Genomic DNA, 24,733 nt, shown 5'->3' with positions numbered 1-24,733 from the left:
ACTGTAGCAAAATATGACGATTCCCTTCCAAGTTTCAAGGTCCCAGAAATGTTTAATAATTTAGAGTTAAGCTTATTGACACTAACGTATATTTGAAGACGAGTACTCACACTCTGTCGCATTTATTCTAAAAGTAGTACACATAAATATTTGTTTAGGAAACAAGTAAAAAGTTTCTTCATAATTAGTAAAAATAAAATTGTATGAAACAAGTTTTGCGTACTTCGTAGAGAAATGCGCAAAACTTCATTTATGAAAATAGGTTTGTTGTACCCCAGGTGGATCAGAAAGCAAATATCAGTTAGGAAAAGCGGATTTATTTTAGAAGCATTAATATTTATGATTATTGTTATGTTTTATTTGCGTCTTAGAAAGCTATTTATGTCTCAGAAATGAATGACTTCAGATTTCCAGTCTTTACATTGCTTATAAATTTAGCAGTACCAATTTTTTTTATCTTAATCATTAATTTATTAATGACAAAAATATAGAAAATAAATATAATGTATGGGAACATATATTAACGGAAGCTATTTATGTCTTAGAAAAGTTATGCAGTGATGCCGAAATGAAAGAAAATAATGTACAAAGGGATTTTATGAGTGAAAATCGCATCACTTACTATTAAAATGTGTTAACATCACTTACTATTAAAATGTGTTAATTAATTTTTTTAATTTGCAAAAATTATTGAAATATTACAATAACAGGGGAGCATTCTTTTCTGAAATGTTCCATTCGTTTGTGTAGTGAAAATAGCAATGTAATTTGCGTTCTTTCAGATGTTGAAATGCAACTTAAAAGTATTAGGGCAATGCTGCCATTGATATGTTTAATATTTTCAGTAATTAATTTATCGAAATTTACGAAGTAGTATATACTTTTAGTTGTGTGATGCCATTTTTATTTTCATTATTATATTATTATTGATGATTTCACGTACTGAATGCTGTGGAAAGTAAATTAAAAGCAAAAGTAAAGTAAACTGTAAAATTTCATTTCAAATAACGATTAGAAAGTACTCCATGAAGGCGTTCTTCCCCTTAGGCAAATAGTCCTCGAGTGCTTTCTTATTATATAATAATTCAATTCAATTCCATTTAAATAACGTACAAATTATTGCGCATTACTCAATTATACGCTTAAATGTTTCACGTTGTTAAAAAAAATTGTAATTTATGATATTTTTTTCAAACGAAGAGAGATTAATATATTACTTTCAAAACAAATTTAATGTCTTCAGAATTATCTTTTACGGATAAGTGTGAATTTTTGGTAGATGGGTAATTTACAGGTTAAGAAACACTACAGCTCTGCTCTTTTCTAAAACAAATCAAGTAAATCATCAAACGAGTTCTGTGCTTTCAGATTTAATTCTCGATTAGGAATTTGAGAGAATTCCTAACCTGCATTTTGTCTGCAATGTGCGCATATTTTGAAAATTTTGGTATGAAAAATTAGATAAATATTTATTTACTCATTATTTCAAGTAAAAATATTCATCCATTCCCATTTCCTACCCCCATGAGTGAAAAAGTAATGAATTTCGATAAATTTAATGAAAAAATTTCATTAAATTTACACCGGAAATTAACTGAAATATTTGGCCGCTTAATGTTTGAGCATCTGTGTGTTCATAGCCTGTCGTAAAACTTCCCCCCTTTTTTTCGGACCTTGAATTCATTCAAAGATCTCTAAGCCGAACGGGAAATCTCTCCTTTCCAAATGTGGTGTCATAAATTCTTAGCGTTTCCTTAGAACGGCATTTCAACATGGGGGTGGGGCAAAGTCTTTTCATGCCACAACTGCTCGACTTACTTTAATGATTTTGTGTTAAGAAAGAAAAGCATTTATTCTGGAGTTATCAATTGATACTTACGAATGATTCTCCCCTCCGGGTTATTAATGTAAAAACAGGGGAAAAAAATCGATCCGCCTTTAACTTTGCCATTTTGTAATGTCAATCGTGCTTCTAAATCCAAAATGTTTCTGTCCCTTACCTTGCCTCTTGGTGCGACTGCACATGTTGCAAGTGCCATCATTTTTTACATTATGAGAACTATACATTCAAACATGCAGATTCTTCCTTATTTAATTTCTTTAAAAATAATACAGGGTGAGGTTATTTGGTGGCAACAATTTGAAAAGTTATGCCCCGTTTATAGCGAACCAACGAAATACATGCTATATTAAATTCTAAGAATCATTCACATTAATAAATTCAATTTCAAATTGAATATTAGGACTGATTTTTGGAATTGCATTTAATGGAAAAGCTAGTAAGATATTCAATATATGAACAAAATTAAACGCTACTGGAATGACATATTATGAAAATTACGAACTGCAAATAATATACCACAATTTCTCTTAGCTTGCAAAGTTCATTCCAAAGTACCAGAATCCTGCCTAGTTACTTCTTTGATTTATACTTAGAAAATATGTCTACTGATTATTCGATCATAATGCGAATTATACAGAAACAAATTAATATATAAAATAAGTACTTTATAATAAATAGTTACAATTAATTTCCACTTCCACCGCTTTTTGATTTGGGATTGTAAAAGGAGAAACCTTTCCTTTAGGGGGTCGCCTTTAATAATGTTCAAGTTTGAGACTAAGGAATAGAAAGAAACTTTTCCTATTTTCCTCTCACTGCTATCCCTAAACTGCGATAGGTCATGAAGTTATTATTTCATAGTCGAATGCTGGAATTTTAACTTTTGCAAACACTTGAATTTAGCTATTTCAGGTGCTTCCAAGGGCCTTCTATCTGCTCATACAGAGAATTGCATTACTGCACCATATAGGTAGGGGGCCCTTAAAAACTTAAAAGAAAATGAATTCTAATATCTACATATATTTAAAGATTCTAAAGTTAAAAGTAAATTGGGGTCAAATCAAGGCTATTCCTCAACTATATTAATATTAACAATTGTGTAAAAGGGGTTTAACATAAAATCAAAACATATCAAAATTAAAATAAGAATTTATAGTAGTACAAATTCTAAACATAAAAATGAAAAGCATAATGGGAAAAATTACAAGATAAAAATATAAAAATAATAATTAATCTTTTTTTATTGAAACTCTAATTCCGAACTCATCAAGGGAAAATTAATTAAAGTTTCTTTATACATGTAATGGAATCCGTCTTTTAAGTTTAAACATGTAAATGTAGTTTAGCAGGACATTTAAGGGCCCCCTAAGCCTTCGGGCTCCTATGCGACGGCATTCCTTGCATACCCTTATTTACGCCACTGCATCTGACAGAATTGTTAGTGGACAGGTGAGGAAAGCACATGTAACAGACCAATTCAAGAAGAACCAAGCAGACCACTGGTATAGAAGGCCCAAAACTAATTTGTAAACATGGTGGTGAAGAATTCACCTAAGACGATCTTCATACTAGATTGCCATAATGCTTGATAAATTATTTTGGCAGGGGTAGCAGCTTCTTAACCCCCTTTAAGGGGTGGTATACAAAATAATTTAAATTGTGGTAAAATTTTACATGAATTCTAACTTATGGACCACAATATAAAAGTTGAGACTTAAAAAAAATCTAGAATGAAATCTTGAATTTTGAAGGCAGGTATATACTATTTTATACAGGTGCTCCTCTAAGACATCCCCCCCCAGGTAGTTGCCAATTGTTAATTTTTGTTTTTTCATCTATTTTTGCATACTTTTGATGTGCATCTATAGAGATGGGTGCTTGTTTTTAAAATTTTGCTAGAAATTTAAAAATAAAATTTATGTCTTTATGCATTATGACGATGCCGTCCAGCTGAACATACTTGTGTAAAATATGAGTAAAAGCTTTTGAAAGTGATTTAAATTCAACATTCTGAAAAAAAAAAATTAGCAAATATAACATTCCATACATAAACTGTATCATGCTGTAAACTGAACTAGTATAATGTTATAAGGAGATGTAACTCAAGCAAAAAATAAAAAACTTAAAAAATGATATATTATTATATTTTTATGTTATTAATATTGTATGTTTTAAATAATATATAAAAAGAACATACTTCATGCTATGATAGCTAGAATTGCCTCCGACACATTTTTGAGTATTGCGCCCCTTTTTAATTTTTTGTAAATATAGGTTGTACTACGAGGGCCATCCAGGAAGTAGATTACATTTCCGTCTGTGTCCGCTAGGGGCGGGGCTAGCGCGGCCATCTTGGGGTCAGAGCATTGCGCAGCTCAGTCTGCATCTAGCCGTGCTAGTGAGAGGTTCGTGCTGTGCTCCGTTCAGATACTGTAACGGTTTGAAATGTCTGCGTTAATTGAAAATCCCGCGAGCTGCGAGGTGCGCTCAGTAATAAGGTTTCTGACTGCAAAAAACTGTAAACCGATAGAAATCTATCGGCAGCTTCGTGAAGTGTATGGGGACAACATTATCACTGAAGGTGGAGTGCGTCAGTGGGTCATAAGATTTCAAAATGGCCGAACCAATGTTCACGACGAAGATCGAAGTGGGAGACCCAGCATAGTGACCGCCGAACTTCTCGAAAAAGTCGATGCTAAAGTCCGTGAAAATCGAAATTTCACAATAACGGAACTTTCTTTGAGTTTTTCACAAATTTCACGAAGTTTGTTGCACGAAATCATCAGCGAAAAGCTTGGTTACCACAAGTTTTGTGCAAGATGGATTCCAAAAATCTTGACAGAGGACCACAAAAATCAGCGAATGGCTGCAGCGTTGAACTTTTTGGACGCTTACCATAAGGATGGTGACTCTTTACTCGATCGCATCGTTACTGGTGACGAAACATGGGTGAAACATGTGAACTGTGAAACGAAATTGCAATCAATGCAGTGGGGGCACACAAGTTCTCCCCAAAAACCCAAGAAATGCATGCAAACAATGTCGGCAAGGAAGATGATGGCGACTGTTTTTTGGGACAGAAAAGGTGTAATTTTGGTGGACTTCCTGGAAAGAGGCACTACAATAAACTCTCAAAGGTATTGCCAAACTCTCCAAAAACTCAGAAGAGCAATTCAAAACAAGCGCAGAGGAATGTTGAGCTCTAAGATCTTGTTGATTCACGACAACGCCCGGCCCCACACGGCAAATGTCACTCGTAAAGTTCTTGAATCTTTTAAGTGGGAGTTGTTTCCTCATCCGCCGTACAGTCCCGACCTGGCACCGAGCGACTTCCACCTATTCCCAGCAATGAAGAAGTGGCTGGCTATGCAGCGTTTTGATGACGACGCACAGCTGCAAGAAGAGGTAACGAAGTGGTTGAAGGCGCAGGCGGCCGAATTTTTCGACGAAGGAATTTCCAAGCTCGTACATCGCTACGATAAATGCCTTAATTTGTATGGTGACTATGTAGAAAAGTAGTATTTGAGTGTGGCTTTCATCTGTATATAATAAAATTTGTTTCCTATACTTTGTTTATTTTTTTATTCCAAAACGTAATCTACTTTCTGGATAGCCCTCGTATATCATTTTGTTCAGGAAGTAAAGCTGTTACACGATTTTATTATTTGACACACCTCAAAGCCTTTATTTCAATCAAAACTAAAAAAACCTCAAATATGTCCCTTTTTTCCCTTCCAAAAATAAATGTTTTGCATCTAAAACTGGACTTGGAAATATTTTCCTTCTTTTAATGAACTGTGAAGATTATTTTGAAAACCCCATACTTGTATTCTAACCCAAGGGAAAAATTTCTCTTGTGTTCCTTAGTTTCTCATCTGAAATTAACACAGACAATACCCTAAAGCATAAAAGCATGCTTTCAAATCAGTAGTTTTTCCATTCTACTACGAGACAGACCTAAAGTGCATTTCTATTTCCCATGTTTGTAAGTGAGCTTTCCTTTTGTATGATTTTATTACAGCCTTTTTGTGAAGACCGCATGACAAATTAGTATCAATCACCTCTTATCGTTTTCACTGCATTTTAGGATTTTGGAAAACACGAAGGGATGGGTGTCTTTCGGGGCTAACATTCCCCATTTAACCCCTAAAAATGTGTAACGTTTTGACGCTAGGCGACAATTTTGAAATCAGCGAGTCTTTATCTGGGAAAAGGTTGAAGCAATGAAATTAAAATTTTAGCTAAACAGAGACAAATAAATAACTCGACTGGAGTAAGCAAAGAATAAAAAGAAGATAAATAATTTTAGTCATTCTAAGCACAGGGTCAGTAAATTCCCCATATCCCCCCCTCAACATAATATTGAATTTTAACAACTTGAAATTAATAATAAACAAATTATTACATCATAAACAATTATAATATAAAGAAATTCTGTTATCTCAAAGAGTACAGAAGGAGAAGCTTGCTGCTGCCATCTATTAATGTGATTTAAATGCAGTATGGATGCCAGTATATTTTATATACTGGTCTTAAAATTGTATAAGTAATTTCCTTTTAATTATTTGTTCAGACTGAAATGCAGTATATACATAATATTCAGCATGTATATGTCATATATTTGCAGATTTTGAATTTTTTCTCCCTTTCCAATAGAATTTATGAATCTTCAAACATGATACTTTGGAACGAATTAATTTCACAACTGCAAAATATTGAGCATTTTTAGGGTAGTGCTGCCATTTTGAATCAAAGGGAAAGACTAGAAACTTACAATTACAGCTTTTGATGTAGAAAAATTAGCATTTTTAGGAGGTTAAAAAGTTGACAAACAACCAGTACATTTTATATACTGGTGCTCTTTAAAGGGTTAAATGGGCATGCAAACCATTACAATACACTTTCACGATATATCCTTTAGGTGTTTTATCAGAATGTTGGCGGCTTTGTTTTAATGGTACCAGTTCACAGTAGTATTAGGTACTATAGGATACCATTTGATGATGTTCAGTAATGAGTCACACTTTGTTTTGGAGTCAGATGACTATCCTTATCACACGTTGAAGTCTAGCAAGCAGTACCATACCAACCAGGCTATTGAGTGGCACAGATTCCAAACAGTAGGAATAATGGTTTAGGGTGCTATATTCTAAAACAGCAGAAATGCTCTAGTGGTCTATGCCACACTGACAGCTTAGCCATGTGTTCAGATAGTATGGCCACTCACATTCACATTTCTTGCTGGGAGTCCTAGAGTGTTATTTCAGCATAACATCCAGTCACATTCATCGTGGACTTTCCAAGATTGCCTTCATCATATGCAGATACTTTCATGGCCTGTCTGCTCCTCAAAGTTGTCCCCTAGCAGGCAGGCATAAGAGTTCCTCAAACCAGTCTTATATGCTATACAACATGCATGGATCTGTCACAGGATAACATCAGGCATAGAGTTTGGAACGAGCTTAGGCTCGAGCTTGATGCCCGATAACTTTTGGTAATTTTCAAGTACTCAATACTCATATCAAAGCCTGACGGGCTTTTGAGCTCTGTACATACAAAATGTTTTTTGTTCTGCATTTTATTTTAAATTTATTTGTCAACATATTTTTTAAGAATCCTAAAAGATATTTTATTGGTGTCATAAAACTGCTCTTTTTTAAGTAAATAAAAACTAAAACTTTTGTAATTGTATTATGGATAAGTACAGTTAAACAATAAAAGGATTATAAATATATATAGTAAAATAATGCTTTTACTTTTACCAGTACTTTTACCTGAACAGTGTTAAAACTCGTTTTGGTAAAGAGATGAATTTGTTGCCGCCTACAGTATATACAGTACAGTACATAGAAATGCAAGGAATTTTAATCTTTACCGACAGAAACAATATACTTTTAATTTTAAGTAGTAACATGTATGTAATATTAAATAATGATTTTCTTAGTATCAGTAAAAAAAAAAAAAAATTACAAATTGTTGAACGTTAAAAGTGCCGTGTTTTGCAAAATAAACATTTATTACAGAGTAATATGCAAAGAAATACAGACAGAGACATGAGTAGAAATAGAGTAGAAATACATAGATACAAGCAGCAAACTTCCTTCCGCCTAATCCCATCTTCTTTGACGACAATATACAGCGGACAGATCAAGTGAAGTATCTCGAATCACACTTGACAAAAAACTCACTTTTCGGCAACATTTACATGAAACTGTCAGGAAATTCAATAGCTACTATGCGTCCTCTCCTCAGCAGACACTGCAATCTGACTATGAACAATAAACTTGTTTTATACAAGTCCATTCTTAGACCTACTTTACTTTACTCCAGTCTGGTATGGGGACAAGCCGCTAAAACCCACATAAAAAAGATCCAAGTTATTCAAAATAAAACCCTTCGTGAAATTATTAACGCACCCTGGTTCATCCCAAATTCATATACTCACAGAGATGTTCAAATTGATACTAAACAAAATTATATCAAAAAACTTGCAACAGATTTTTTTCCTTTCTGTAGTATTATAACCAAACACCTATATCAATTCTTTGCAATGACCACCTTTTCCTAGAGAAAAACACAAATATCCTTTGGATATTTTTACCTAACATTTTGTTAATTATTTGAAGTACTTACTACCTTACTGATCTAACTTTTTTTTCACATTGCTTGTCTATTTTCATTCATTACACCTTTCTTTGCCAACTGATGGCAGCTAAGTGAAATTCTACCATCTCAATTCTTCTTATCATCCTTTTGTTGTTCCAGACATTCTTTTATCTGACGCAGAGTAAAAGCACGCTGTCACACTCTTTCCATTCAACACAAGTCAAGATACAAGCAGATCCCTGTTTTAACAAATCATAAACAAATAGAATGGGATTAAGTTTCGGAATACTTCGGACCTGACAGAAAGCTAATGCATTGGACGTGACAGAAAGCTATACTTCCTTTTAACCAATAAGAATGTGATTACTAATATCTCAACACAAATTTAGTCGAAATTTTAGCAAGATTTTGGTAAAAATGGTTAATATTATTGGAGTTACAGGCGCGAATACACACATATTCTAGAATAGTATTTTCTATTTTTTTTTCTAGAATAGTAATCATGCTGAAAAACAAAAGATCAACCGTTTGAAGTCATTTCGTCAAGGCAGACCAAAATTACGCATGCTGCAATGAATGCAATAAAAAAATTTCCATTTTAAATGGAAATACGTCAACAATGTGTCGTTACCTAAGCAGTATTCATAACACTGACGGTTGACAAAGCAGAGGCAGAAACGACAGCTAAAAAAACAAAAACTTTGGATAATTTCATAATCAAAACATCAATTGAAGAAATTGTTGCAAAAAAAGCTGCAGTAGATGGTTTATCATGGTCTTGGCGTTAAAACAAATTGAAGTGGCACTTAACGCTATGGATGAAAAACAAGCCACTTTACAAGCAGCATATATTTCTCTCAACTTTATGTGACAGAAGTTAACTGAACAAGAATCTGAAATAAGTACCATATTTGACAGCATATAAGACACAATTTTTTTCCTAAATTTGGACTCAAAAAAGTTACGTGCGCCTTATACGTGAAGGACACAGGTTAACTTTTAATACTGAATGCTATTTTTACCCTGGATAAAGGTCTAGACACACATAACTTTTTCTACATCTGCCATAGTTATTTTGCGTGAAATATGTCGTCAAAACGCGCCAAAGCTCGAAGCTGATATCGAAGTTCGAACAGGTTCGATGGTCACATTACGTCTATGGAGCCTTTCCTTCTTTACATAGACTTTCTTTGACTAAGCCGACACACGTGTCGGTATTGGTGCTACTCTGTATAAACATGTCGGTATCGGTGCTTAAAATTATTTGTTTAAAAAAAATACCCCGGAAAATATGACTACAGGAAACAAGAGATTAAGCTATACAATTCAGTATAAACTAGGAGTGTTAAACTACGCCAAAGTGCATGCAAACAGAGCAGCAGCAAGGCATTTCGGTCCACCACCTACCGAAAAAATGATATGTACTTGGCGACTGCAGGAAGATCAACTGAAGACTGATAAAAAACTAAAACATAACCTTCGATGCCCAGCTCCATCTCGGCCTGAACTTGAAAATGCCGTAAAAACGTGGGTGATAGATAAGAGGAAATCTGGGATAAGTGTTTCAACCAAAATGATAATCAATGAGGCCAAAGGATTTGTAGAAAAACATGGGAATCGGAACTTTTCAGGGGCTGAGGACTGGTGCTACAGGTTCATGAAAAGGCAAGGCTTATCAATGCACACAAAAACAATTACTGCACAGAAAATGCCAGCAGATTATGAAGAAAAAATACTAGCATTTCATAGGTTTGTTATAAATACACGCAAGAAAACTTCTTTTGAGCTCGGTCATAGGAAATATGGATGAAATTCCACTCACATTTGATGTACCCTCCAACAAGACTGTGAATATTAAAGAGTCTTAATCAATAACCATAAAAACCGTAGGTCATGAAAAAACCCGATATACGGTAGTTTTAACGTGTTGTGCTGATGGCACAAAACTACCGCCGTTTTTCATATTCAAAAGAAAAACTTCCAACGGGTGTAATTGTTCATGTTCATCCGAAAGGCTGGATGGACGAAGCTGGAATGAAACTGTGGTTACAGAACGTATTGGCGAGGCGACCTGGTGGACTCTTAAGAAAACCCTCTCTTTTGGTTTTGGATCAGTTTAGTGCCCATAGAACTGAAACCATAAAGAATAAAGCGAGAGAATAAAAACCCAGATAGCTGTCATTTCTGGTGGGCTGACTAGCCAAATGCAGCCTTTACATGTATCGGTGAATAAGCCATTTAAAGAAAAAGTGCGAGAACAATGGAACAAGTAGATAGGAGAGCAACATCACGCCCTCAGGTAGAATGAAGCGGCCCTCTATTTCACAAGTGTGCGAGTGAGTAAAATGACCTTGGGAGGACATAAAGGCTGAAGTAATTGCTAATTCCTTTAAGAAGTGCAGAATCAGTAATGCTCTTGATGGAACAGAAGACGACGCATTATTCGAAGAAGGTGATACTAGCGATGATGGAAACAGTGGGGATGACGATACTCTCGTGTTCGATGATGATGATAGTGAAAAAGATTTTTATGGTATTGAATGTGATTAAAGTCTAATTTCATGATAGGCAACGTTTTCCTTGAATCTGTGTTTTTCGTTGTTTCTGTTTTATTTTGTATTATGTTTGATTGCTTGCCGATCATTCATTTATTCATTATTGAAATTTACATATCATGTTCAAAATAGCTTGCCGTTTGTTAATTTTCCTTAATAAAAATATGTTTGGTAATTGCATACAATGATTGTTTATTTGGCTTTTACGAAACTTGAAAAGAAACCACATTTTAAGTTACTGTGGTACTGCGCTATCGCACGGACTATTGAAACTTTTTTTCCTTGTGTGTAGCGTTCTAAATAAGGGTCCGTCTTATATGCCATCAAACACGGTAGTTCTCTTTCTGAAAATATTGTTTTTTACATCAATAGCAGGATCAACAAAGGAACATCATAGATTTAATGAATTCACTAAACAACTTAAATAAAACGCCATCAAAAGCTTCTATAGAACTAGCAACTGCTCTGATGAAGAGTTTATTTCCGTCACCAGATTCATCACTAAATTCAGCAAATGAAAAATCAAGCAGTGTAGCAGAAACAACTACCAAAGTTGGTGCTTCTCTTGAAGAACAACTTAGAGTACTATTAGAAGCTCCAACCAGCAAACTACCAGAAGGTGACCGCTTTAAAAAATTAAGTCAAGAATTTACTTTGTGAAAAAGTAATGGTGAATTGACTGTAAATTTAAAGCGGTTACTTGAAGCTATTTACAGTATAAAACCAACGTTGATTGATTCTGAGAGGGCATTTTCTGTGGCCAACAATTTTTGCACCAAAATTAGGTTGAGCTATTAGATAAATCACTACATGTACTGGTGTTTTAAAAATATTTTTTCATTAATAAAAATGTATAAAAAAATGTTTAATTTTCTAAAAAATATTATTTTAATTATAAGTCCACTATAAGTCTTTTGATAATGCAAGTATGTCAACTTCAAATGCTCGAAAGCCCGAAAAAACAATCGAGCTCGAGCTTAACCGAGCTTCAAATCATCAAACCAAAAATACCTACCCTAATCAGATTACCAAACACTAATCAGGTATAATGTCAAACTAACTTATGAGCAGCATGGGGTAGTGCATCACGCCAGTGAAGAGGACTAAAAACCATACGCAGTTCACTAACTGCTTTGCTGCACTGTTTTTAAGATCATGCATATCTTTAATATACTTTTTTCTGTATCTATTAAATTTCACTTTGGCTAAAGCCTCCTTCCTGGTAAGATGATTTCACTGCCTACAAGTGTACTTAATCATTAGTAAGACATGTGATGTACAAAGAAACATAAAATAAAAATATAAAAGTAGCTCTAAACAATGATTTAGAGCTACTTTTATATTAGCTTCATCTATAACACCATATATATTATATATTAAGAATTAAAATGGTTATTTACATTTATTAATAAACTGACAGCATCAGTACTTCCACACTTTGAAGCAAGGATAAGTGCAGTCTGGCCTTGAATGTTCTGCACATCAGTTGATGCTCCTTCTTCTAGAAGCAACAAAATCACTTTCAAATTGGCACAGGAAGCAGCATACATAAGTGGAGTCCACACTTCTTTATTTTTTTGATTTATAAGAGACTTATTATCTGTACTGGAAAAAAAAATAATAAAAAAATAAAAAAAAAAAATATGGTAAACAACAAAGAATTTCTCTAAAATATCTTTACAGTCTGTAAAATTACAATTTTAATGATTATTTTTTTGTGTTTAGTTATTTACACTAAAATTAGAGGAATAAAGTAATGACGAATAAAAAATGGGTTAATATTAAGACAGCATCATATATGCCCCCCCCCAAAAAAAACATTAACTACTGTATTTTTCAGTTCTAAGATGTATCATTTTCCTCATATTAAGGTCACTAAAAAGAGGACGATCTTAGAACCAAAGCTTTTCCCAAAATAGGCTGGTTATCATTCATAAGAAAAAAATCACATAAATGGCAATTACTCAGAAAGTTACATGTAGTCAACGAAACTGACCCTCAGTATACAATACATGGTAAGGTATAAAAACTACCATACAATTATGGTGTTACAGAAATTAGCATATATATAAAATGAACAAAATCAAATGTGTCAGTTTGGTATAGGAAAATTACTTTCAATATGGAGAATGATCGGGGAAAGTGCAGAATCACCCACTGCTTCGCACGCTTCTCAAAATCGCCAACTTGAAAATAACAAGTGAAAGAATTGCACAAACTCGGTATCCATGTACACATCGATCTTTTTTCACTTAAAAAAAATCAGAGAATTGCACGAACTTGGCATTGTGCACTATCTTGACTTTGTCCATGTACACAGCGATACGCGCCATATAAGTAGGCATTTCTGCACTTGGTTAGAGTTGACTTTAGGGTAACCTTTGTATTATCGCAAAGTTGCTGTTTCATTGTGTGTTGTGTGAAATAGTGAAAGTGTGCGTGCCGCGTAATGAAGATTCTGAAGATTAGGTAAGTTAGTATTTTTAATCATTTGAGGATATTATTTTTATGCATTGTTGTTTCATTTATGGTAACCTGAGTAGTTGAATGTTATGGAAACCCTATTATGGTGTAATCATTGCAGTAAATTCGTAAGGGCTTGTGGTTGTGTGTGTGTTGGTTAGGAAGTATATTGCTTGTTTCGTGGTTTAGATGGTAAAATGGCCGAATGTGGTAAGATTAATTTGAAGTTTCTATACGATTTGGAAAGAAAGGAGAAAAGAGCATTACTTGACTGGAGTGTAAATGAAGGTTTACTTAGTAACCATTATAAGGCGTCCTGTTTGTAGGAAGGAAATGCATTTGGTCGAACGTCGTTATGAAGGATATTTTTTACTCTTATTTTATGAATTTATGTAATGACGCCAGTATACAGATTCTAGTTCAGATAATTTTAGGAAGTTTTTGGATGCTGTTAAGGAATTTTCTTTGACTGAAGAGGTGTGAATTCATAAATAAGGCAAGTGGATATTTCTTTTGTGTAGTGCAAAGATGAATTTCCTTTTTCATGTTATTTCAGTGTTTGAGTTAAAATGTAATTTATTGAGATTATATATTTTTTTGTCGGCTGCTTCTTTGATTTTTGAAGTGCATATAGTTCGATGTGTACATGGACAAACTCAAGGGAGTGCACAAAGCCTAGTTTGTGCAATTCTCTGATTTTTTTTTATTAAAGAAAACAGGTCAATGTGTACATGGATAAAGTCAATTGAGTGTGAAATGCCATTTTTATGCAATTGTGGGATATTTTTTTAAGTGAAAATAGGTTGATGTATACATAGATATCGAGTTTGTGCAATTTTTGCGCCAAAAATCGGCGCTACGCAAGCCAAAATAACCCTATTATGGTGTAATCATTGCAGTAAATTCGTAAGGGCTTGTGGTTGTGTGTGTGTTGGTTAGGAAGTATATTGCTTGTTTCGTGGTTTAGATGGTAAAATGGCCGAATGTGGTAAGATTAATTTGAAGTTTCTATACGATTTGGAAAGAAAGGAGAAAAGAGCATTACTTGACTGGAGTGTAAATGAAGGTTTACTTAGTAACCATTATAAGGCGTCCTGTTTGTAGGAAGGTTTGTAGTAAGGTCAAAGAATTGCACAAACTTGGTATCCATGTGTCGCCAAGGGGTAGCCTTAAATATACTTTTACCCTGCACTTTACCCAAATGATCTCTTAAATGCAATACAACATATACAGTGATGTGTGATGCTGTCAAATTATACAGGCTATCAGTTCCATAGCTAGTCAGAACCTGCAAAACTGTTGCAAGCATAGCAAGAGACTGAAGAGGAGGACTGAGAATAGCTATAAGTCTTCCTAAAGCATCCCAAACATGCTCGATAGGATTTGAGTCCAGTGATCAACTTGGCCACTTGATGCACTGAATTATTTGCTGAAGATAATCATCCACGATGCGAGTCCTGCATGATCTAGCATTGTTGTCCTTTAGAAAGAAATCATCACATGTTGCCTCGGCACAAGGGCAGGCCTGGGCATTCATGATTCCATGTGGAAAAACAAAGAGGTCTGTGCGTCCTCCCAAAGTAACACCACCTAAAACACAGACACTGCTTCCTCCGTAAGCATCTCTTTCATGGATAATTGATGGATGATAACAGATTCCAGGTTCTCTCCAAACCAACACTTACTATCTCTTTGAAGGCTCAACCTGGACTCATCTGTAAAGAGAATAGCCCTCCATTGATCAGCTGTCCAGTGGACATGTTGAGGCACCCATATAAAAGATTTCCTTCTATGAGTTGACGTGAGTGACAGGCACATGGCTGGTTGCTTTGTGTACAGACCTTCATGAAGCCTTCTATACTGAGTTGACATTGATACCAACCTTCCTGCTGATGTTGGGTCTTATAACTGTCAAATATCTCTATTTCTCAACTCCTGATGAACAGTTTTGTGCTAACGATGACATCAGTGGCAGTTTGAAACTCAGTAATCACTACCACTAAGGAAATAAGACATTTCTTCATTACCATGTTCAAAATCTGGGATCATTAAAATTATATACCTTGCTATATTTTATACCATTTTACATCCTAGATGTCTTAAGTTTTATACTGGTTATGTTCAGTTAATTGATTGCGGTAAAGCAATTCAAGGGCTTTCTGCTTATACAGAGGGAGGCCTTTGTTGAGGAGGACATTTTAAGAGAAACTGGCTCGTATCCACATTACACATGGGGAAAACCATGAAAACTACATGCAGTCAGCCCATTCACTTGGACTTAAGCCCAGGTTAAACTATCAGTGTTCAGTGATTTTACCATTCGGCCATTGGCAGGTCTTGAGTTTCATAATGATATCACCTACAATTGATTTAACGGCTGATCTTTGGAATATGGTAACTGGTAGTTTGGCGACATTTTGGAGGCGATAAAGGTTACTACCTAGGACTTTGGTAATAATGTGAGAAGTACTCAGTTCCCATTACGCATTATTTTGTGTGAGGGAAACGAGAGATCATGAGATATGCCATGTGACATTAATGGACGAATTACAGTTCTTTAATCGGAAAAGGGGGGGAATTTGGAAAACTGTAGTACTATATTATTTTGTATTAAGCTTCATTGTGTGTTGTGTGAAATAGTGAAAGTGTGCGTGCCACGTAATGAAGATTCTGAAGATTAGGTAAGTTAGTATTTTTAATCATTTGAGGATATTATTTTTATGCATTGTTCTAAATGTAAGGAGTAAATAAATTAATATATTATTGGAAAATTGTTATTAGCAATGATTTAGTTTAAAGTAATTAGGATTGTAATCTAATTTTTATTAATTTAATGTATGTGCTTATTTATATTTTAAGTAGTGTTTTTTAATTTAATTATATTTTAATTTAATGATCGTGATTTTGTGAGTTATATGTTTGTAGTATTTTGGAATACGTTTGAGTAGAATACGTTGAGTATTTTCATGCATTTTCGTGAAATTTTTCTAATTTATGAGAAAAAAGCAGTGTACATGGATATAGTGAAGAGTGTGCACAATGCCAATTTTGTGCAATTCTGGGATGTTTTTTTAAGTAAAAATAAGTCGACGTGTACATGGTTTAGTGATATTTTAATTAAATGATAGTTATTTTGTGAATTTTATGTTTGTAGGAATTTGGTATACGTTTCAGTTGAAGTAAACGTGCATGGAAGTAATTTAAATATTTGACACAAAATATTTGTAACCATTTGTAATGTTTGCGGTATGAATTCATTGGTGACGTTTATAATATAATAGATAATTTAGAGGTAAAAGTTTTTGGATATTTTATTTATTTTATATGTGGAAATGTTCATCTTTGGAAAGGGTATATACTTTTTGCAATCAGGTAATTTCATATATGTCCTTGGAACTACTCTGATATGTGCCCTCAAGTCGCCAAATATTTTGGTCAGAAACTTCACGCTGCCATATTACTATCTAAATTTTTTGTCTACATTTTGAACTTTTAGCCTAAAATGTCTCCAAAAACGCGGTTTTCGCACATGCAAAAACTATGTTTTGAACACACAATTTAGCTAAAAATCTGAAACAAAAACAAAAAATTTAGATAGCAAAAACGTAAAGTTTCTAACTAAAAATATTTGACAAGAATCCATGTACACAGCGACATGTTTTAACTTAAAAAAACATCTACGAATTGCACAATGTAGGCAACGAACGAATCTACAAACTATGCACACCTCGCTTTAATAAATTAACATAACAACAATAAATTTCAAAGAATACCATGTACACAGCATCTGTTTAAACTTAAAAAAAATTCTACGAATTGCACAATTTAGGCAAGGAAGGAATCTACGATCTACGCACTCCTCGCTTTAATAAAATAACATAACAACAATAAATTTCAAATAATACCATGTACACAGCGTTCTGTTTCAACTTTAAAAATCATCTACAAATTGTACAGTCTAGACACTAAACAACAAAATAAACTAAAATAAATTTCAAACAATTTAAAAAAAACAACAATAATGGAAGAAATTCATACTAAAGAACCAATGAACATAACATTTAACAAAATAAGAACAAGGATAAAATAAAATGCACTTACCATGAATTAATGCGTTTTCGAATAGCAGAAATATAAATTTCATACCGCCACGTAATCACTATTGTATTTACATGACAGTCAGACACACTATCCAGAAAATTTATACTATGGTTCACAAATAAATAAAATCACAAATCCCTACTTCTATTATGCACTGCCATTAAAAATAATCTCTCAGACCCTCTTTCTACACTTCCAAATACCCACTACCCCTCAACAGGACAGCCACAATCATATTTCCTTTTGCTGAACTTCAATTCAACAACTACCATTTTATCTTTCCCTCCCATCTTCTCAGACACAGAGGCGAACCAACGAGCTCCAGCGAAAGATTTTTCAACGTCAACAGGGTTGCCATAGAACACGCAATCGCGCCAAAAACCAGCGCAGAACACATATCGCCACATTTGGTGAAATTAGGGTGTATATTAAAGTTGTACTATGTCCTTTTTACCGGATTTAAAGATTCACAAAATTTTCATGCATTTTCGTGAAATTTTTCTAATTTATGAGAAAAAAGCAGTGTACATGGATATAGTGAAGAGTGTGCGCAATGCCATTTTTGGGCAATTCTGGGATGTTTTTTAAAGTAAAAATAAGTCGACGTGTAAATGGTTTATGTGTATGTGCTATTCTGAAAAACACGCAAGGAGTTTGCTATTGTGTACTTTTTCCTAATTTTGCAGTTAATATTTGTCATGATTAAGCAGTTTTGTTATATAAAATTTCTAGCATAAGCGTAATTCGACTAGTAGATTGTTGCAAAAAGTATTCAGTAAATAAAAAGAAAAGAAACATGTCTTTATTTCGTGAAGACAAAATGGTGGCGAAAAAAAAATAGATTGTTGCTGTAGCAGAGTTGGTAGCCAACAAATCGCCAAGTTACCATAATCCAAAGATCAACCGATTTAACTGCTTGCAGCAAGGCTGATTTTTCATGAACAGGTCTACTGCCATTCGATGATCATTTCATGTTCAAAATCATTAAGCTGTGTTGACTTACTCATCGCTCTGTTATTGTGTATAACCTTCTTTAACTACCATCACTTTGCCGTCATTTGATGACATCCCAGATGGCAAATACAGCCACATTCATTTCTCTGAAGAGGTATCTGGACACTTTTGGGCTATAGTATAGAATTGGGTGCCCCTTCGATTAGCGACAATTTTTTTAAAATTTTGGCGATGAAACCTCACTTCTGGTTACCATGATAGTTTTACTTTTTGATTTTATTTAAATGAAAATAGATTGATTTGTACATGGACAAATTTAAGGAAGTGCACAATGCCTGGTTTGTGCAATTCTAGGATTTTTTTTTAAAGTGAAAACAGATTGATATGTACATGGACACAGAGTTTGTGCAATTCTTTGACTTCATATTTTGGTTTTGTGTAGTGGTCATCTTGAAATTGTGCCTTCCTGGCGCCGATCTTGGCTTCAAAAAAGAATTGCCAAAAAACAAGGGACACCCAATTGTAAACTTTTACCCACTTTTGGGTACACAGTACATTTAATATTGATAAAAGAAAGGCTATTTGATTTCCAAGAAATAAATGCTTACACATTAATGTTCCTAAATTATAATACTTCTACAAAAAATTAAGTAAGCTTTTCTACATAAACACACTTTTGATATTTCAGGAATTACAAATATACAAAATAACTGAAACATTTCATTTTAAATTTTCTCAGGACTAAATATAGAATAAAAATTTATAAGAAGATAAGTTGCTGCAATATGCCGGCCAGAAAGTACTAAGAATAAGTATACTACCATTAGATGTGAAATAAATCCCAGTTTCTTGTGGTAAAGTGCAGAATAGCCCACTTATTTTTGTTTTGCACTTTTTACAAGAGTAAGAATAATTGTATTTTTGTCAATTTCCTTCGACCTTTTTAAGTGAAAATAGGTTAATGTGTACATGGATAAAGTCAAGGGAATGAGCAACGCCATTTTGTGCAATTCGGGGATATTTTTTTTAAGTGAAACTAGGTCGATGTGTACATGGATAGCGAGTATATGTCATTCTTAAAAGCGCACCAAGCAGTGGGAGATTCTGCACTTTCACCGTTTCTTGAATCTGATTATTAAACAGTTTTCAAATTCTTTAATGCGAAAATATTTAAGGGGAAAAGAAAAGGAATAACACTTTAAAATTATTTTTTAATTTAAACTTTTAAAAAAAATTTGGCACAGCTTTAGTATTAGTCCTTTTTGGCGAGAAATTTGTTTGGCGACATTTTGGAGCGATAAATGAAAAATTATGATAACCTTCGTAACCCTAAATACTGAGCTTCAAACATGCCGCCATTTAACGAATTTGATAGGTATCAGAGCTTTGATGGCAGGAGGGATAAATTTTGTGTTTTTCTTAAAGTTACTTTTGTGTTAGGAAAGCACAACATTTAAAATATTTTTTAAAAAGCCAAATTTTTGATAGTTAAAACTGGTGCTTTTAATATTACATCACATGAGTCGACATTTTTTCATATGTCAACTCTGCATATTATTATAAACGCCCCCCCCCCCAAGGAAAAAAAACCAACAAACACATTTCAGTAGCATGAGGTAAACTCTTGATGTTTCCTTTGCTAAGGAGATCACAATTACCATGGTCTAAAAATACTTGTATACCTCATATTAGAACTATAGGGATGTGTAATTGCATGAATTCATAGGTTCAAATCAGGTTTCATTATTGCTTTTATAACATTTTCATAATTTGTCTGACTATAAAAAATATAATGTTGCTTAGATTATGGAATATATTGCTTATAATTTAGAGTTCTCAAATTTTGTAAATCTTACAACCTAACAGCTGTTTCATTAATAGTATGTTGACATAACAGTCGACTTTTTATTTTAAATTTTATGCAAATTTTCTACATTACTTAAACATTTTATCCAACAGAAATCTGAATTTTTTGTAATAAAAACTCTATAATAAAAGTAAGAGTACAATTTATGTATAAAAATTTGACTACATGGCAAGCACTTAGATACTGATTTCAATGTCTTTAAATGTTATTATCATAAAGTTTAGATATATTCTTATTAAATTAAGATATACTTTTATTCTATTATAAAGTTTAGATGTACAGAACAGAAGGCACACTTTGTACTTACGACTCGGTCAACCACTTGTGGCAAGATAACTTATGATAACAATTAAGTTCAAATGTAAAATTTAAATTCAAATAAATTTGTAGCCCAAAGGCTGCACAAATCAATTTAATGCAAAGTTGGTTAAAAACTTAACTGGCATGGAATTCAACTATCAGCAATTATAATGCAAGGCTGAAGACTACAAATCTTTTCTTATCTAGCAACCTATTAATGTGGCCTCAAAAGGCAAAACACGGTTTGTTTTACAAAATAAAAACTTCATTTGGATTCTGGTGAGAAAACGGATCGAGGAAATTGACAGTAAAGATCCCAAGAATAAAATAACTCTGGTTACAAAATAAAGGAACGTTACAATATACTTTGTTCCCTGATTAATTATTTAGTACATGAAATAGTGTAATGCATTTTTGTTTGCATCACATACAAATTATTTAGTTTATTTAAATGCTTTCCAAAACTGACAGGATTTAGCAAACATATTGACCATATTTTTTGACCTATAGATGCAACACTTCTTCTCTTCAGAAGTAAGATTTAGAATTAAGAAATAAGAAAATAAGAGAGAATTATGAATAGAAAATAAATACATATGCTGGCTAGCAGTAGAAGGATGCCTTCATAAAGTACTTTTTAAGAGAAACTGGCTCAGATTCCCATTACATCTACGGAAAACTACTAAAACTCCCATATAGCCAGCCTGAACTACCACTGTTCAGTGGCTATCACTCCACCACTAGTGGATTCCAACGACTGTTCGAATTTTTCACAGAAATCATCATTTACGATGATTGTTGTATTATTACCATTGGTACAAAATTTACTCATTATGATAATTTAATTTTAGCTTTTAAATTATAATCATAAATTACTTGTAATAAATTGAGGGATTAAAAAATACACATTTCTTAATATTTTTACCATTTACAATATTTAATCATAAAAAATATTTCTGGTACAAAACTTGCCCATTATAATTGAATTTGATTTCCTTCACTTTGAAATATTTTTTTATTTTCTTTTAATAACAGAATCTAAGAAACTAAAGTAACATATACTAGTTTGAAATGCATTTATTAACCTTTTGTAAATTTCATTATTCATAAACATAAAAATTAACCTTTTGTAAATTTAAAATATTAGCTAAGTACTAATATAATAAAACATAAATATGAACTAACTACTTAAAATATTAATGTTTAATACATTATATTTTGTAATTAAAAAACAACATTTTTAATTACATTTTGTAAATTTTTAAAATTTATTAAATAAAAACATTTTGTAAATTTCATTACTCTTAACATAATAATTGTCATAAATTCATTTACAGTAGTGTTTCAAGAATTTATCATAGCAGTACTAGAAATACTGAAAATTAGAGAAAGACTGTTTATTCTGATTAAGAGCTTATTTTTTAGGATTGTTATTTAGTCTAGATCGGGTTTTGTTGACAATCCGCCATTTTTTTCCGATCTTCAAAACCGGGTCTACCTTGGCGACCGAAGTTTGTCGCCAAATAAAAAAATCGCCAAAAGGACCAATACTAAAATCAGTCCTTTTTTAGCGACATTTGAGCGCAATAAATAAAAAATTATGATAACCTTGTTATTTATGGTAACCCTAAATACTGTGCTGAAAAAACATGCCGCCATTTCTGTTCACGTAACTTTAAGGAATTTGGTAGGTATCAAAGCTTTGATGGAGGGAGGGATAAATTGCATGTTTTTCTTAAAGTTACTTTCGTGTTAGGAAAGCACAAATTTACAAAATTAAAAAAACATATTTACATTATCGCTAATCTGATTCAAAGTCAAATATATTGGTACACAATTAAGAATTGACTAATGTACAACTGTCTGTTACAAATTAATATAGAAAAATGTATTGAGAAATAAATACTTTTCGATTATATCCCTAATACGCTCATCATTACCAACGCTAGCAGCTGTGTGCAAATCCATTACGCAATCATCAGATTCTGGAAACAAACTTAAAAAAAGTTTCAAATCCATAGCAAAAGCTAATAGAATACAAACAATTCCCAACTGTTCAAAAACTCAAATAGTCAATATACGACTTTTAAAGTTCTTCACTTCATTTCGCTTCACCATCCTCCTTGAAAATAAGAGTCTGTGTTCTCGATTTAAAAAAAAAAAAAAAAAAAAAAAAAAAATCTGAAAAGTTTCAGATTTTAAATTACGTCCAAAGGGACTTTTTTTAACGTTTTGTGTGTTACCTTTATTTATTAAATATCATGTTGTTTGCATTTAAACCATAAAATTCAGTTCAGTAGCAACATTTAAACCATAAAATTCAGTTCAGTAGCAATGTCGCAAAATAATTTTAAAATGACCATATCCTTAGAATTTCCCAAGGAGGTTAGAATAGCCTCCTTGGACCTCCCATTCTAACCGCCTTGAAATTTCCGATACACAGTTCCGCACCCGGTGGAGATAAAAGGAGTTTGCACAAGTACGGCAAACGCGAAATGTGTATGGGAAAATGTACTTTGCCGTGATTGGTTGGAGGGTTGTCATTTTTACGCCAACTGAACACTCGCGCCAAATATGTAAATGTGATAGTTCGACCGTCTGAAGCGCAACCCTGTTTGGTATTCTGCCAAAACACATAGACTCACCCAAAAGGGGCGGTATTACTTGCTGCGAAGTGAAAGATCTTCCCTTCTCCAGAAAGAGCTATGCCGGAGGAAAAGAAATTCCTCATTCTTCCACCCTATTTTGAGAATAATTCGGTCCGAATGGTGCACGCGTGTTTGCGCTCATGGTCGCGGATGAGGCGGTCTAACTATAAAAATACAAATCGTATTTTCGTCGGTCCGCCATTTTCGTCGGTTTGATTGGAGGTTGTTACAGAGAACACAGAAAATATATTCAAAACAGTTCATTCAATTACGGGCTGCTTCTACCCTAGGCTGGGTGCATTATGAATAAAGACAAAAATTATTAATAAGCCATTCTTTATTTTCATCAAAACAGTTTTACGCTTCTAAGATCAGCTTTCGTTCTGTGTACAAGCAAAACATTCGAAACACTCAGCACGCAGACTGACGTCACGAAAAATTGAATTGAAAAGGAAACTTTAGCTATTGTATTTGCATGTGAGAAATTTCACTAATATATATTTGGAAAAAATATTACTGTGGAAAGTGATCATAAACCACTGGAATCAATTTTTAAAAAGCCATTAAATAAATGCCCTGTAAGACTACAAAGAATGCGTATAAGATTACAGCCATATCAGTTTGAGATAAAATATAAACCAGGAAAAGAACTTTTTACAGCGGATGCATTATCAAGATCATTCACTGGATAAAGGATCTGATTTCTTTGAAGGAGAAATAGAAGCTCATGTTAGATTAGTTGTAGAATGTATACCAATGTCTAATGGTAAAATGGAAGTTTTTCAACTGGAAACAGAAAAAGATGAAGAACTACAAGTTTTAAGAAAATTAATTAAAACTGGATGGCCAGATGAAAAATGTATGGTTCCAGAACTGGCAAAACCATATTTTAACTTCAGAGAAGAACTATCAGAAGCAAATGGATTAATATTTAAAAGTTCCTGTGTTGTTGTGCCAAGAAGTTTACGAAAAGATATGTCAAGCAGAATTCATTATGGTCATTTAGGAGTAGTAAAATGCAAGATCAAAGCAAGAGAAATATTCTATTGGCCAGAAATGTCGAAAGAAATTGAAGATTTGGTACTGAATTGTCAAACACGTTTAAGTTTATAAAAAGCTAATACTAAAGAACAAATGATATCTAAAGAAATACCTAATGGTCCATGGGAAGTATTGGGAACAGACCTCTTTTACTTTCAAGGAAGGGATTATCTAATAGTTATAGATTATTTTAGTAAATATGTTGAAATTGGACATTTGGAAGATTTCTCAAGTGTAGCAGTGATAAAGCAATTGCAATCAATTTTTGCAAGACATGGTATTCCGAAAATAGTATATTCGGATAATGGTCCACGGAAATATAAAGATTTTGCAAGAAATATAAAGATTTTGCAAG

General features: G+C 33.2%; 1 protein-coding gene across 5 annotated transcripts in view; it reads right to left on the bottom strand.

Annotated features, from left to right (window-relative positions):
- Positions 1-22,785, bottom strand: part of LOC118182709 (uncharacterized) — an 84,533-nt gene extending 61,748 nt beyond the window's left edge. Inside the window, exons 1-2 of one of the 5 annotated variants that reach the window (XM_085820809.1) lie at positions 22,596-22,785; positions 12,405-12,609 (exon numbers count right to left, since the gene is read on the bottom strand). In XM_085820809.1, the coding sequence (XP_085676935.1) occupies positions 12,405-12,609; positions 22,596-22,708 (318 nt within the window). In that variant the 5' untranslated portion in view covers positions 22,709-22,785. Of the gene's footprint in view, positions 1-12,404; positions 12,610-17,568; positions 18,169-22,024; positions 22,166-22,595 lie in introns of those variants that run through there. The other 4 variants (XM_035352098.2, XM_085820811.1, XM_085820810.1 and 1 more) reach the window with 4 other exon arrangements.
- Positions 22,786-24,733: the final 1,948 nt, after the last annotated feature.

This window comes from Stegodyphus dumicola, chromosome 7 (genome assembly GCF_044657685.1).
Source record: "Stegodyphus dumicola isolate Sdum_Otavi_A_Nest chromosome 7, ASM4465768v1".
NCBI lineage: Eukaryota > Metazoa > Arthropoda > Arachnida > Araneae > Eresidae > Stegodyphus > Stegodyphus dumicola.
Note: the sequence above shows the minus strand (reverse complement) of the source record. Positions and strands in the feature narration are given on the sequence as shown.